The 16781-nt window shown below is 46.4% G+C and overlaps 1 protein-coding gene across 2 annotated transcripts in view; it reads left to right on the top strand.

The window, feature by feature from the left end:
* The window catches only part of SYNDIG1 (synapse differentiation inducing 1), a 1155325-nt gene that overhangs the window by 675340 nt on the left and 463204 nt on the right, over positions 1 to 16781 (top strand). For both annotated transcript variants that reach the window (XM_069606881.1, XM_069606880.1), the window contains exon 3: positions 9391 to 9528. In XM_069606881.1, the coding sequence (XP_069462982.1) occupies positions 9391 to 9528 (138 nt within the window). The remainder of the gene's footprint in view (positions 1 to 9390; positions 9529 to 16781) is intronic.

The following is a 16781-nucleotide window of genomic DNA, read 5'->3' on the forward strand; positions in this document are numbered from 1 at the left end:
CCGCCTCCTGTGCGCCCTGGCTTGGATATTGCTCGAGGGGGAATCACAAGTGTTACTCCCCCCCCAATCGTCAGGGCCCGAACTACGGGTAGTCCTGGCTGATCCCTCCGCCCCGTGGGCGGTCAATCCCTGAGTACAGAATGGTACATCTCACAGCATCCATAGTCGTGGCCCCCCGGGGCCCCCTTATACTTGAAGTTCAAGGGAGTGCTGCAGGTGAAGCGTCTCCCAAGACCTCCTGTTGATTGGTCCCGAAGATCATCTTGGGGTCGCGGTTGTCACCCCTCCGATTCTGCCCGCTCCTCCTCCATTGGTGCTGGTGGTGTGTTCAATTTCTTGAATTTCCTAGCGCCGGTTTTCTTTCTCCTGGAGTTAGGCTGACTAGGGGAGCCCATGCTTAGCACTTCTGGGCCCACTGGCCCCTTCCTGGGTGCGGAATCCCCCAAGTAGTCTTGAATAGCTCCTTTAATGTCCTCTTCCGTCACCAGCAATGTGCGTTGGCCGAATATTCAAAAGACAGGGAAAAGGGATATCCCCATCTGTATCGAACGCCCTTCTCTTTCAGTAGTTGTGTCAGGGGGCGGCACATCCTATGTTTGGCTAAGGTGTAGGCTGAAAGATCTTGGAAGATAGAGATTTGGGAGCAGTTGTAAGTTATCGATCCTGCCTTCCTCGCAGCCTCCAGAACTTTGGCTTTGTCAGTGTAATAGTGGAAGCGGGCCAGGACCGATCTGGGGCTCCCCGACCTTCCCCCGGCCCTGTGCACCCGATTGAACGTGAGCAGCGTTGTCATTTCTTCTGCGAACTGGAGGGTGATAATGTCTCTCACCACTAGAGTCAACTCTCTCTCCGTTTCGCCCTCTGTTTCCGGGATCCCAAAGAACCTTAGATTGTTCCGTCTTTCCCTATTTTCATAGTCGTCCATTAGCCTGGCTCTCTCCTCGTCTCTCCTTTCCAGAGCAGCGAGCCGTGTGCCGAATTGGATCTCCTGTGATGTAGAGGACGATTGATAGTTTTCCACATGGAGGACACTGTCCTCGATTTTGTCTACTCTTTGGTCCAATTTCTCGAACTTCTGAGCGATATCAGATCTCATTTCTCTAATCTCCTGGAGAATGGAGGCAAAGCCTCTTTCCATTGTCATCGCGGGTTGTCCTGCGGGTTCAGGGTGGGCCATGGTGCTGGACAGTGTGGGGACCCCAGTGGTGGCCTCTGTTACCTGAAAGCGAAACGTTTGTAGGGTCTTCTTCCAACTCATATGGCACCACTGGTCCCCCGCTGTGGGATCCACTGCGGTCTGGAGGGGCTCTTGGGGGGAATACAGAGCAGCCCCGGTGCCTGGCCGCTCCACGTCCCACCAGTGTACGGGCAGTGGATTGACCCCTGCAAGGGGTTGGGCAGATCGCCAGGCGGGCACTCGCCCTGCCAACCTGGGACGGGGGCCTCTCACCTGGGACGCAGGCCATCTGCAAGTTCAGGGTGGGCCGTGGGCCCGCTGAAGTCGGGGAAGCCCCCCACCCCGCGGTAGCGGGGAGCCCATGGAGTCCTCCTGCAGGCCGTGGGGGCGGACTGACCCCCAGCTGCGAGGACCGTCGTGGCCTAGCAGGACCCTGAGGGTGTATTATGTTGCCCCGACGACGTGTTGTTAAATAATTCTCGGGTGGGGGCTTCCAGGAGCGGGCTCCAGCCTCCCCGGGGAACGGGGTGGTCCCCCCAGGCGGGCGCACGCCCCACCGATTGCTGGCAGGGGCCTCTCACCTGGGCTGCTTGGTTGCTGTTGTCTCCCGTGGTTGCCCCCTCGGTTCCCTCTGTGTTCCGGCGGTTCCTCGCCCCGATTCGCCCCCGGGGCAGTGTCTTGATTCGTGGTGGGGTCCGGGCCAGGGCAGCTCACCCCTTTCTGGCCTCCGAATTCGCCTTTGAAGCGGGGTCCCTCTGCGCTTGGCAGCGCCGTCGGTCGTTTTGGTCCCCGTGTGGGGGTGGGAGCAGGTCCGCCACTTGACCGAGATGGGGCGTCACCAGGGGCCTCCTCACCTGGGTCTCCTCCGGGAAGGCCCGGCCTCCAGCGATGTTTTAGCGGGCCTGCGTTGCCTCGCTGTGGGACCCGGGGCCGAGTATGAGATGCGACCGTCTCCTCTTTCTGTGGTCGAGCGGTGAGGGTCTCCGTCGGTCCGCGCCCGGGGAGAGCCGCCCCGCCGACACTCGCCTTCCTCCTCCAGGCCCGGTGGAGGGCCGCGTCGTCCCTCCTCTCTCCGCGTAGGTCTCCTCCGGGTACTGCGCTGCCGATTGCGGCGCTCGCCCAGTCGAGCTCCGACAATCTCCACTTGGAGCTGGAGGTCCGCTCTTTCGAGCAGGGGCGTCACAGGGGGTTCATAAGCTCCTGCCTCCCGTTGTGTTCGCTGGAGGGGTTTCGGGTGGGCTCAATCCCCTGTGTCGGCCCGGCCTCGGCGGGAACACCGCAATCAGGCAGCCATTGCCTGTGCGCCCCCTGGTGGCCTCCTGTGCACGTACTTTGCACAGTTCCATGAATCAGGGTTTGTGTCTGCAGTGCAAAGTCACTTTGAACTGTGCAAAAAATTCCATGAATCGTGCTATAAGACTAAACATAATCTGAGAAGCTGTCCTGATTGGAAATTAAAAGCAGTGGAATCATCCTGTATTTCGGTGACTCTGGACTAAATCTTTCATCCAAGGAACAAGTCATTAATAGACAATGCGGAGATCTCTGAATTTAATTTAGAATTAAGGCTCAAACTAAATTTACAGACTACTTTGAAATACAGAAGAACACTGTTAACAACACTGACATTATTACTCCTTTTCAATGCATAGACACCAGTTGTGATTTAAATATTTGAAACGTAACCACTGAGGTAGGAAAAGTGACTCAAGAACATCCCATTTTAACTCAAGCTAACTCCCTTCACACACACCATGCGTTTATGCATCTGCTTGCACCTTCCAAGAAATGGATAATTTGAGTACCTCGATGAAGGAAGGGGACCCAAGTAGCTCAAAATGCCTTGCCCACCAGATAGAAACAACATATTATGTGAGATTTATCCAGATGCGTGATTGAATCAAGGCAAATAAGGGGAGAGTAAAAGAAATTCTAAGTAAAAAGAGCAAAAAAGATTAGGCAGAGAAAACAAAGGAAATAGAACGATATAGCAAATAACATCGATATGAAGTTCAAATCAGCAATTCGAGAGGCTCAAAGAGAGAAATAAAACCTAGTAGAAAATTAGAAGGGAGCATTTGAACTGAAAAACCTCATCTCTCAAAATATCAAGAAAAAAAGCAAAAGGGCAAAAACCTGATTAAACAGACCCGAAAGGATTAGATAACATTATGGTGCCTTAAAAATTACCAACGACAATGATGGCTTGTGTCTCTGGTAGCTCCTCGAGGACTGTGGCTCCACCAGCCAATGTGATACCCCTGTATGGATTTGTATTTCTAGTAGCCACTCACCGGCTTTTGGCTCCTCAAGCCGTTGAGGTATGTATGTATCTGGTGGTGTCACTAGTAGCCCCTCATGTGCTCAGGGCTCCTCAAGCATGTGCAGTATTCCTTTGTGGGGTTGTTTGTCTGTTAACCTCTTATGGGCTGTGTGCTTCTCGACCCAATGTGATATCCCTTCGAAAGTGTGTGTCTCTGGTAGCCCCTGATGGGAACTGAGCAATTGGAGCCGATGTGGCACCCTTATGTGGAGTTGGGTCTCTGGAAACCCTTTGAGGGCTGTGGCCTTCTCAAGCTAGTGCAGTACCCTTTTGTTGGTATGTGTATCTGGTAGCCCCTTGTGGCCTCTGGGCTCCTCAAGCTGATGTGGATCCCCTTTGTCCGGGTGTGTCTCTTGTAGCCCCTCATGGACTTGGGTCTCCTCAAACCTATGCAGTAATCCTTTGTGGGGGGGTGTCTTGAGCAGCCCCTCATGAGCTCTGGGTTCCTCAAGCAGATACAGTACCCCTACCTGCAGTTGGATCTCTGGTAGCCCCTTGTGAGCTGTGGGCTTCTTGAGGCAGTGCAATACTACCTCATGGGGGTGTGTGTCTCCGGTAGCCCAGAGTGGGCTCTGTGCTATTTGAGCTGATGCAATACCCCTCCAGGGGGTGCTGTCTCTGGTAGCCCCTCACGGATTATGGGCTCCTTCGAGATGATCCAGTACCCCTTTGTGGGTGTGTGTCTCCTGCATTTCTGTTCACCAGGGGTGGAGGTTTTGCTTCCTGCATGAGCTGTCCCTCCTTGTCTTGGGACAACTCGTTCATAAATGCCTCAGCATCTCCAAGGCTGCATTCTCCGCTTACCCATCACACTTTGGTTTCTGACTTTGCTCCTCCTCCACGCAGCATCACGCTTTATCGTCCACAATCTCTGGCGGTGGATCTACTATCTCTCTACCTCCTCTCTCTCTGTCTGATCTTCTGGCACCTTACAAAAGTGCAGCTCCAGCAAGATTGAATATTCCATTGGTTGGCAGTCGGTACGGCAACATTGTCATACACAGGTCAGTATTACAGCGAACCCCCTTAAAGAGCGTTTACCCTGGTCCAGTTCCCATATAACCCATGAATATGGGTGAGGAGTGTAAGTCAGGTAGGGTGGAAGTCTCATTAGGGCCTTCCTAATTCCCAGAGGGGGGTCACCACCAATGGGATCCTGCTTGTCCATACCCCTAGGAAGGGTATTACATAGCGGTCTCACCTCCCTAGTCCCAAAGGGGATGGCGCCCCCTTGAGAAGAAGGGACGAATCCCCTAAATTAGTCAGACCCCTTATTGGAGAGCACAAGGGTGGACTCCACTCTTAATGTGATGGGTGAAGAATTGGATCAGTGGGATGATATGAAGGAGGCCAAGATGACTTGAATAGATGAAATGTGCGGCACACCTGGGGACGAAGACTTGAAGAGTAGGGAGTGTGCAGAAAGAATAATGGGCAATCTTCATCTCCTTCACAGGCCAATTACTACTGCTTCCTGATGTTTTAATGGAGTGGCAGATAACCCATATACTTTAGAAATAATCATGGAATATATTGTTGGGTATAAAGCTAACCCAATGAATGGAATGTGGGTTCTAGCGATACCCATGCTCTGCTTGATTACTACCTCGGCATATTCGTGTTTTTAACAAGGTCACTTTCCCTGTTTGCACATTACTTGTGCACGTTTTCCTGTGGTCGTTTTTGTTGATTTTTCATATATATATATATTTGGATGTTGTGTGTTAAGGGTAGAGGGGTGGGTGTTGGTGGGTGGCATGGTGAGGTGGCGGGGTGGATTAGATGGGGGATAGGGAACACCTCATTAAAAAAGTGGCAAAAATGACAATGTGAAAAGTACATGAATAATGTGCAAACTAGCAAAGGGACCTTGTTAAAAACACATAAAACCATACCAGATGTCTTACTTGTTGAGTTTCTGCAACAAGACAATCTTAAAAGAGTGAACGTTTGCTTTGCATCTACCCTGATCACCAGAATGGTCTTATAAAATACAGAGAATCTGCACATTTTGGGACTTGATGTTACAACGGCATTGGTGGGGAGGTAACGATGGTGGGTATCAGAGATAAAGTAAACAAAAATACTACCCTGCCGAAGGATAACTTCTGTATATCCTACACAATGAATAACAGAAGTGAGAGGATGGTCAGCATTACTTCTCATTTCACTCCTAAGAAATTAGACAAAGAGGTCGCTTATAGATGGTCAACAGGACTGTTGATGAAATATATAAAGCAATCATCCTGATAGAAAGGACAATCCATATAAGATACTTTCATGGATTTTAAGGGACATTGCCAAATTCCAAGGAATGATGAAATTAAAAATGTATTGTTTTTACTTGATATATTTGTAAGAAACGTGGCTGACGGACCCTCTATTTGTGGATTGGTCCACCATCCACTGTAGTCCAGCTGGTAGGGGACCTCCTGGGGGGCCAAAAGGGGGTCCAGACACTGGAATAATAAAACCAATTCCAATAGATATTTAGGAAAGGTAAAACGGGTGCTACTTTATTAGCTGTATCAATTAAATATCTTACTCCGACTAATGTGGATGTGTAAACACTCATAATTAATTGGTATGCCCCCTCCAATTCCCATGAAAAAAGTAATCTGATTAAAACATCTTTGCTTGCTGTTGGAACCAATGGTAGCCTTGGCTCTGAGAACATTAGTACTCTGCAGAGGGGAATTTAACGCCAGATGTTTGGGAAAGTATGTAAGCAGGGATGATAATAATGATTTATTTTATCAGATACCAGATGCATTTATGTTGCAATCAAGAGGTAACAGAGCAGGGACATGTTGTTCTGATTGTTTTTCAGATTATGGAATGCCAATATTAAAGATTGCCAGATGATATTCCAGGGAATTTTACTTGTGTTGACCATGAGACAAAATCCACTATTGACTATTTCTTTACTCATGTGAATGTTTTTAATCCGCTAATCGTCTAAAGGTAATTAAGAATAACATGATTGACCATCTCATCTTTCATTTAAAATGAAAGGGTCTCACTATGCCACTATTGAAACGCTGGGTTTGGGTACAGTTAAGACCAATGCAAATAGCACGACCATCACTAATAATAACATCAAAGCTTTCGCTCAGTTTATGGCCACAGTTATGTTTCACTCCAGTATGAAAAGATCTCTCTTGCAGGATAATTTCGATACTCAATCTTAGGCTGACAAAATGTAAATTTGGACACAGGCTTTTGTTTCCTCAAGACCACAAAACATTCAAGCTGTGGGGCTGAGGACCGGAAAAGAGTAAGATATGTCGTAGGCATCAGGAAAAGATCATTAAGAAAAGATCTATTCGCACCCTGGGAACGAAGCTCAGCCAACCAGGTGGCTGGAAAAGCGGGCGAGAATAGATATTCTCTGCCCGCTGTCCCAGCTACCTGAGTCCCTTCCCCAGGCAGTGCCATTTTTTGTGGTTAATGTGGGCCTGCCTCCCTCTGTTGCCTCCCTGACTCACCCTCTCCCGATAATACCCTGTTCCCCTTTTTCACCCCCTCCCTCCATCACCACTTACCTGCGGGACCCGAGCTCTGTGCTCCGGTCCCGGCTCTCCTCCCATCTTCCAGCCACCGCCATAGACATGGTAGAGGGACATAGTTCCTTTTCCATATAGCAGTGGCCATCTTTTTTTCGTTTATTTGGATCTCCAGAGGAAAAATAATGAAAGCCATTTGCAATCTGGATGAACCCCGGGTGCGAATGTCTTTCATGCTCGCTCAGGAGGGCGGACTTGGCTGGTAACGGCCCATGGCTAGAGCAGAGGCTTCCGCTTTGCTCAGGTCTCTCACCTCCGGTTGGTGGACCGGTACTGGCTATGTATGAGCGGGCAAGAAAGCCACAATTTCACTACAACATATTTTTCTTAGATGATACATGATTATCAAACATAGAGAAATAAAAGGTTGTAAGAATATAAACAGTGGATAAAACAACACAAGAAAACTATAATAGCAACAAACTGGTTAAGCTGCTGTCCATGATACACAAGAAAGGCACTTGCAGCTTTTGGGCCCGGGTAAATAGGGAATCTAAAATTGAATCATATCTTTCTGATTAAGGAAGACAAATGGATAGCACATATTAAGGACTCATTTTAAGACCCGCAGTGCAATTCTCATAAGAATTATGAATCTGCTCTGTGTTCAGAATATTTTGCTCCACCGTTTCAATATGAGAAGGTACAGGAAAGGTTACACATTTTTTGAAAGTCTAGAGCGCTGGCATGAATAGTATGGCAAATATTGCCATTAACCAACAAGCAGACCACTCGGCAACATGTGCAACCCTGCTACAAGAAACTTTTAAGTGGAGAAATTCTGAATTCATGGAATGAAGCAGTAGATCTGACTGCAGCACACAGCGAGTTGCCACATTATTGGATGCGTTTAGCAAAGCCGTTGCAGCCCTGATTCTTAAATATGTGGGTGGCAACTAATCGAATTCTAAACATGGCCCAGGTTGTATTCTGGGAAAATTCGTTGAGTATACATAATTTGTTGATTTTCAATTTCTTATCAAAAAGTGCCCTTAGAAAAGGTTAGCTACTGCTTTACGTATACCTTGTACATTTCACACATGCTTTTGTCAGTCTTTGTAGCAAGTGTCTTTGGACGAAATTAAATGGAGTCTTGATTTGTATAACAACAAGACAGTGCTCATTAGATTAGACAGCAGAGATCGGTTTACTGACCACTGGGCATCATTAGGAGGCTGGCGGTAGCCGTGCCTGTAATACAGGCAAAGCTGATGCTGGTATTTTATTGTTTCCGGCGCCCAGAAATGGGCAATTACCGGTTCATTACGGCCTTGCTGGACCTGGTATTAGCCCATTCCTGGGCGCCGGGAAAAATTCTTCCTCATTCCCATTTGAGCCCCGTAGGGCTCAATTGGAATGGGGAAGCCGGATATATCGGCACCGTTATCAACGGTGCCGGAGCATCCGACATGCTGTTCTTACGGGTCCCGTTCTACCCACCAAGTCAGCCCCGGCTGACCTGGCTCGTAGTTTGCCGGTCCGGGAACTACGGTACCGGCAGGCTTATTGGTACCGTAGTTCCCGTACTGGCAAACTTATAATGAGGCCCAGAGTGTATAAAAGCCTCAAGCAAGGTTCTAAGCTTCTTTCCTAGCTATGGTTTTAGACAATATAACATCAGGCATTTTCCAGAGAAATGAGGCACATTCTTATGAAGTTCAGGCTTCATTTACTTGAAAGGTTAAAGATCATGGACCCTGGCCTGAAGATTCGTAAATTAGAGCACACGTGTAGTCTATGCAAAGCCCCATCGGAGAGGGAGATCATAAACCCATCTTTATTATCGTCTCGTGATCTTATATTAAAGTATTAAAAACGCTTCAAACGTTTGTCTTCACTTTAGGCTGAGAATTCCTGATCCAGAAGTATGACTGCTAGGAAATTAAGCTTGAACGTTGCTATTTTACAGTTCTAGTTATTTATTCACATGCTATTATTTTGTTAGAATGGCGGGATCAATTGATACATTCATTAGAATGTATGTATGCAATACGAATGATACTCTAACTAGTAGGCTTTTATTTCCAGGAATGTGAAAGGATGCGAAACGAAATGTACAGAGTGATTAGTTTCGTATTTGTATTTGTATTTTATTATTTGTATAATAAAATACAAACACAAATACAAAACTAATCACTCAGGTGTCACTGATACATTTGTGAAACAAATTTTAAAATATTGACGACAATATTTTTTCTAACACTTGGAGTGTATAAGGTTTGTTTTGAGCTGTGAATATACTCAAATAAAATGCATATATATTCCAAGTTTGGAAATTGACTATGTTGACATGGCGTTTCCGCTTGTTCGCCCCTATCTTTCAGAGTGACTACTCAAGTGACACGGAGAGTGAAGACAATTTCCTGATGATGCCGCCAAGGGACCACCTCGGGCTCAGCGTCTTCTCCATGCTCTGCTGCTTCTGGCCGTTGGGTATCGCTGCCTTCTACTTGTCGCATGAGGTAAGAGAGCCAGAGGAACGTAAGAGTGGCGCATTGTTCTGTTTCTTACACAAAGCAGCATTACGGCCACTATTGTGGGTGTTCAAACAAGCAGGATAAACTCAGAGAGTAGAAATAGCACCAAATCCATAGAGCACACAATTAGTCCGCACCTTTACCTGGGTGAACTCACACTTCTTTGCTGTTCCCTGTTGTGAATACATGTTCTCAGTTCTTTAATTAGCATGGATGCTGAACAGAGGAAATAACTTCCCTCTCTGCTTCCTTGCCCCAAAGGGGATACATCCAATATCGCTCAAGTCTGGTGGTGGTGTCAGTGATCCCCAAAGGCGGGGAAGAGGGCTGACATGTTCGCTCGGTTACCGGGGGATCCATTGGTTACCGGGGGATCCATTGCTGCAGGCAGCTTGGAAAGAGACATGCCTTTGAGACATATCTGAAAGGGAGCTTGTTGTTTAAGGTGGTCCCGGGGGAGAGTCCATGCCAGAGAGCCTTGCAAATCTTCAGTTAGCTCATGATTCCTTGAATCTGGTTTGTGACAGTGCCCGATTCATGGAATTTTTTTGCACTGTTCAAAGTGACTTTGCACTGCTGAAAAGTGACTTTGTACTGCCGGCACACACCCTGATTCGTGGAACTGTGCAAAGTGTATTTTTGCAGTGCAAAGTCAGTGCATAGACATTTTTGCTGTACAAAATGTCTTTGCCCGGACGTTGCACAGCAAAAAACACACTTTGCACAGTTCCATGAACCAGGCTTTGTGTCGGTATTGCAGTCACTTTGGACCGTGCAAAAAATTCCATGAATCGGGCCCACTGCGTTTAGATTTAGGTGTAGGAATTGTCGAGTTCGAGCTGTATTTTGCAATGGCATTTCATCTTTATGAACTTTGGCGCCTCATCAAATAGGCTTTGCGTGTGTTCTACTGGGAGCACTCCTTTACTGTGCATCAATGTAAGACTGGGTGCTGTATTACCTGTTGTATATCTACCATTGCATTTCTGTTCTTTGCATTGGCTCTAATGTGCACGCGCTGAGCTGTTTTCATAACTGTACATTTCTCCAGCGCCTAGAATGGAAGTTTGCACCAGTTTAATTCAAAGACTGCTGCGATTTTCTATGAACCACAGGGAGTGACATATAAAACATGCAAGTCCCAAAGAATCATCTGTTTTCCTGTGAAACTGAAAAGGGTTTATATTCCCTTTGCTTACCAGGCACAAGACATGCTTCCTTATTTCCAGCACATGCGTTATTATTACCAGCACATGTGTTCTAAGGCATCCATGTCAATTTCCCCGAATCTGCAGTTTGACAGCTAAACACATATTCGCATATATTTTCCTGGCACATAAACTGTAGGCAATCGAAATCAATAAACAAATAGAACATGATTTAAATAAGTATGCCTCAGCAGAGATATATTTGTGCATTATACATTAGTCTGAATGAAGCACATCATGTGCCATGTTTGATCTTCAGGGCATGAAGCCAGTTAAGGGCACTAGTTCCTGTACAACTGTTTTTTTCAAAGGACAATTATCAAAAATATATGTCCTTTGCAAATTGAAGGTTTTCCTAATTCTGTTTCATACTTTAAAAAAATAATTGTTCAATCTTGCCTTTCGCCATTAGCCCAAACTTCCTCCTTCATTTGGTGACCTTTCCCATGCCACATGCCTCCTATTTTCTGTCCAAAATTGACATGGAAAGGCTTTCTGCTCGACCAGGGCATGCTTTGTATGTGAGTCAGAGTTTCAGGACCTATTTCACGATGGATGTAAGTGCTTGGAAGGTCTCATTTGGCATGAAACCAAAGATGGAGTCTAATGGCGAAAGGCAAGACTGAACAAAATGCCATTTTGAATAAACTATGAATCAGAATTAATAACGACATTGAATTTTCTCCGGCTCATGGATCTTGATGCTGACAAAACATCATACTGCGACATGGAACAGCCTTTTGCCCCCTCACTATGGTCAAAACTAGTAATCTAGATGCCTCTCCGGAAGTCCTGTGTCCCCCTAAAATCTCCAAAGTTAGAACCAAACTGCCCCGACAGGCAACTACCTTCCTAGCTCTCCTACAATCCTCCATTGGTCAAGGGGGGGAGGGGTGAGTTACATCACACCTTCAAATAAGCCTTCATCACACCTCTCATAAAACCTTATATCTGACCCACACTACCCAGCAAATTAATGACCAGCACCCCCAAAACACCTTTCATCTCCAGACTCCTTGAAAAATGTATCTACCACAAGTTATTGGATTTTGGCTAAAAGAACAGCCTTCTCTGTAAATGACAACCTGGAAAAAGAGAAGAAATCGGTTCACTGCCGCCAGCCCTGTTCTGAGCTCATCACCAAGGAAACAAAATGTTACTTACAGCAAAGAAAAAGGAACATGGGTATTCTTACATCACTACACTTAAAGTTGCCTGTGCTGTCATCTCAAAAAAAGGTGAAAAATAAATGCGTGAAGGTTTCCCTGCACACGTAGCCGGGGGGAACACCACTACAATCCAGAGAAAGGGTTATAGTCTGAGGGGGACTTCAGCAATAGTCCCACTGACCACAAAAATAATGTAAAAAACTAGGGAAGCCAGCAAAAAGAAATTGGAATTTTAATGGACCCACGAACGGGCTGCAGAAAATCGCGAAAATTGAATTCTGCCATAACCTCAACCATTGGGAATGTTTCGATCCAGCAACAATAAATCACTGGCAGAGCCTAGCTTTAAACAGAAATAATATAGTGCATCTACCTTCTCCTTCCTCTTAAACCAAACTCTAAAACTCTCACCTCAAACTCCTTCACACAGAAGAAAGCCATCTAATTTTCAGAAACCAGCTAAATACCTGCCTACTCAACACCAGCACAAGACTAACACTGAAACTTCAACCACTTATATACTGACTGGTTCTATTTCATTTCATCGACACCCGTTTTTTCGACGAGTGTTTTTAAGAATTGTTTTTGCTGAAAAAAATCATTGAAATTGTTTTTTAATTATTTTGGGGGTTGTTTCCACCCAAGCGCTCCCTCCCTCTGCCTTTTCCTTGTTATTCATTACCACCCAAACCTCTATATGCCCTTTCCCAACCCCCCATAAAGATTTGATTCGTTTTTTCTTCTCTTGGGTGTCGATGAAAGGCCGTCGTACCATACCAACTATCTGCTACTTCGACGCAACGGACGGAGTCCCCATAAAATGATATACGCTTAATTGGAACCCCCCCTCAGGCCTTTTGGATCAGACTTCAGCCTCCTTCAAAATGGAACAAAACACTCCTGCAAAAAGCCATCGGATCACCCTAGACAATCCATGAGATGATGCCATTTTCCTCACTCCCGTATTGTACCTTATGCTTCCTGTGACACCATTTACCCTCTTTAGATTGACTACACACCATACATCTGCAGCTAACTTAGACCAAATGTGCCATCTATTGGATCCTGGGCCTCTGGGTAAACATATTTTCATATGTGTTTTCCAAACTCATAGAATAGGAGCAGCATTCATAAACGGGTTATGTACCTCAGCACCACAGGTTTCACATCTTTCTCTGCCTTTATACCCCTAACAACACATTGCCCCTTTTCCGTATTAGACCACACACACAGTGAGGTCACCAAAAATGGTAGAAGAGCACTATGTAAGAACACTTCACACTACATTGCATTACATTACAGAATTGAGAAATATGCTTGCTTTAACGACCACCACTTGTCTGCTGGCAGAGCTCACAGTTAGGCTTCATAATGTTTACAATAGAGCATTTGACCATATTTTTAATTGACAGAAAAAGACTTTGAATGAATCTTTTGAGAAATATATTATTCACATATCATTACATGAGTGGCTCGTCCTACAGTCTTGCCAATGTTAACCCTTTGTGCTTGTCTCAGAGAATGTTGGTGCAAAATGTGATGGAGCCCCTTCCCATGAGGCCAACGAGGTGAGGTCACTACTCAATAGTCCCACTGGGGGTGGTACTCAGTGGGTGGATCTCATGGGGGGGGAGCCCCCTACGCGATTAGTGACAACCTGGGGAGAACATGGTATCCCCATAGCCCACCTAACCCTAACACAACTTCCTGCCCCCGGTCCACCAATACTTTCCCTAGTGTTCCTATATGTTTTTGCCATGCACAATATAGGAAGTACTTGGATGAGGAAGAGTGTGGACTCCTTAAGGGACACGTATTCCTTAAGTATTGAGATGAGGGAGACACCAATTGACTCACTGGAAGACCTGAAGATCAGTAATGAGATGAGGAAGAAGTGCGGAAGCATAGAGAGCAACCAGGATAACAGGAATGAACAGTCTTTTTTTTCCCAAGACCTTATTGGGCAGAACCCATTCAAAACCGAAGCAGGAAACCAGAAAATGGAGAGATGCCCCCATGGGAGGAACTGCAAGCGTGGGAAAAGTTCAGCTTGGCAGAGAACTGAAGCGGCCCCAGGAAAGCTTACCATGCAGGTGGAGAGGCTCTTACCTAGTCCGCCCTGCAAGGACCATCCAGCGAAGCAGAGCAGCAAACGTGCAGGCAGGCCTAGCAGAAGGACTGCATGGTTGCAGGAAGAAGCACCCTCTGAGAACCTGCACATGCCCCAGAGAAGTCACAGCATGCCGTAAGAGTGTAGAATCCCAGAGAAGCCTGAAGCAGATGGCTGAGAACCCCGAGACATACCGGGCCAAGACAGTAGAGACCTTAAAGGTACCAGGGCTACTGCGGCAGTTGGAAGGGGTAACAGAAGGCACTAGCAGACGCTAGAGCCATAATACCGGGGCATAGGGGAAGCCCTGGGGGAAATGCTAAGACCCCTAGCGAAAAGGAACTGCAACACCAATAGGAGAAAAACGCACGGGTCTGTGACCCGCATCCTTCTATGAAGAGTAACATAAGTCATCTTCATAGTCACAGTACCTGGCAGGATAGTGAACCAGTCCTGCATCACTGAGAGAACAGAATCCCATGGATCTGGGACCTTTACCCTTTTATGAAGAATAACCTACGTTATATTCATAGTCATAGCACCAGGCAGGATGGTGAACCAGGACTACTGCACCAAGTCAAGATAACCACAAAGGTCTGAGACCGGCACCCATACGATTGGAACTGCATGTGGATTGTGAACTTTTGAAGTGTAAAACAAGTAAGGGGAAGGGAGGCATTACCACCCATGATTTTTTAACTGTGAATTGTGAAAGCCTGAGAAAGGACCTAGGAGAAGGGGGACATTCCGCCCAGCCTTGTGAACTGATCTCAGGAGAAGGAAGCAATACCTCCTGTGTCTTCCACGAAGATTGTCCATCGTGAAACTGATCAGAAGAAGACCTGTGGAAGGGAATCCTTCCCCGGGCACTGTGAGGACATTGAGAACCAAATACCTTGAGAAGGGAGGCATTCTCCAGGAACCCAGTAGTCAAGCAAAACTTTGGTCAATAAGAAATTATGTTTTAGTAGGAACTTTTTTCTTTTGCATTGAAACTGAACCCTTACAGCACCACAAGCTGGAACTTTGTTTCCTCAGAAAGGAACTGAGATCCGGAGAAGGGAGTCATTCTCATAGGCAAATGTAGCCTATGATTAGAACTGTATCTAATTGCCCAGAAGAAGGGAGTCATTCTTCTGGACCATGAAGACTTCACGTAAACCTGTATAAGGCTATTTGATTCACAAAGAAGTTACTGTTTATGGATTGATCCCCTTATCACGGCAATGTGGCTTGAAAGTTGATAACGAGAAGAATACCTTAGCCATTGAGATTCTTAGAAAATAATTGACAAACTGAAATGTGTATTGTTTTTTGTATTTTTTTGTACACACCTTGTCTGGCAGCTTTATCACGTGTACAAAGGAGGATGGTATAGTTTATAGTAGCATTGTTTCATGGTGGATGCGATAGAAATATGCCAGAAGTAGTATTAAACTGAGCCATTGCTATATACTTAGTGGAAAATTCTGGTGTTTATTATTTTCGATTTTTGGCCATTACAGATTCTCTTCCTCCTTCCTCAAGCGCAGGGACAGCATGTCTCTGGTGCTGAAATCCCCCATTGGCTCCCTGTGGCTGCAAGGATCAAGTTCAAGTCCCTCTGCATAGTCCACAAGGCTTTCTGGGGCCAGGAACCACACTGTCTACAATGCTCTCTTCCTAAATACTCTCCTTCTAGAGCCCTCCAGCTGACCTACTCCAACTCTCTGCGAGTGAGCCGCTTTTCCAAACAGAGATTTGGGGGTAGATCTTTATCCTCTGCAGGTGCCTCCCTTTGGAACAGCCTCTCTCGGTCTTGAGCCAGACCACTTTAAGTTCCCGAAACTCTTCAAGTCCTTCCTCTTCTCTTCCTCTTTCTCTCTCCCTCTCCCTTGCTAACCTCCTTCTCTTCTGTCCTGCTTCCCTCCTCTTTTCCCCTCCCCAACTTGCTCAGTTTCTCTGACTGGCTGCCTGGTGCCCCTCCAGAGCCTCACAGCTCCCAGGCTCACAGGCTCCCCCACCAGTCCTGCACTTGTCTCCGGCCCTTTGCACTCTGCTTGGCACTTTTGCACTCAGAATACGTTCCTTTTAACACAGGCCCCTACCTGTCCCCCTTCTCCCCCTCGCACTTCCGGTCTGCGCAATTGCACAACCTTGAATAATGTACTAGGCCTATCAAGATCATGTGTCCTGTCCTCCCTCTGTCTCCCCTCTCTGAAATGTTGCTAGACCTAGTACAGAAGTTAATGTCTGTATGTCCCTTTTCCCTCTCCCTCCCCGCACCTTCCCTCCCCACTCTTTGTCATGCACTTGCACTATCTGACATGCCGTTATGCATAGTACGGTAGTTTATTGATTGAATGTTCTCCCCCCGCCCCCCTTCTCTCATACCTTCTTGTCATGCACTCGCACTACTGGAAATGCCTCTAGCCTAGTATGCTAATTATTTTTTGTTAGATCATTCAGAAAATTAAAGGCTTAAGAATGTTGCTCCCTTCCCGCCTTGAAGCGCTTCCAAGCACTTCACTTGTGCATAAGTGCTTTACAAATAAACAATTACATTTACAATAAAGGCTTGCAATGTGATTAGAAAAGGGATAGCAGAGAAAAGGCTGCAGTAGCTTCCATTCCTGTATTGTGAGAGAAAGATGCTCATTCTCTGTAGGAGCACCCTCGACCAAAAGCAAAACAGCCTAAAGGATGGGTTATGAATGAAAGGTAAACACCCAAATGATGACGGAATCTGTAACCAAATAAATACATGAAAGT

The sequence above is a fragment of the Ambystoma mexicanum genome, chromosome 4p (assembly GCF_040938575.1).
Source record: "Ambystoma mexicanum isolate Mex_15411 chromosome 4p, UKY_AmexF1_1, whole genome shotgun sequence".
In the NCBI taxonomy this organism is placed as follows: domain Eukaryota; kingdom Metazoa; phylum Chordata; class Amphibia; order Caudata; family Ambystomatidae; genus Ambystoma; species Ambystoma mexicanum.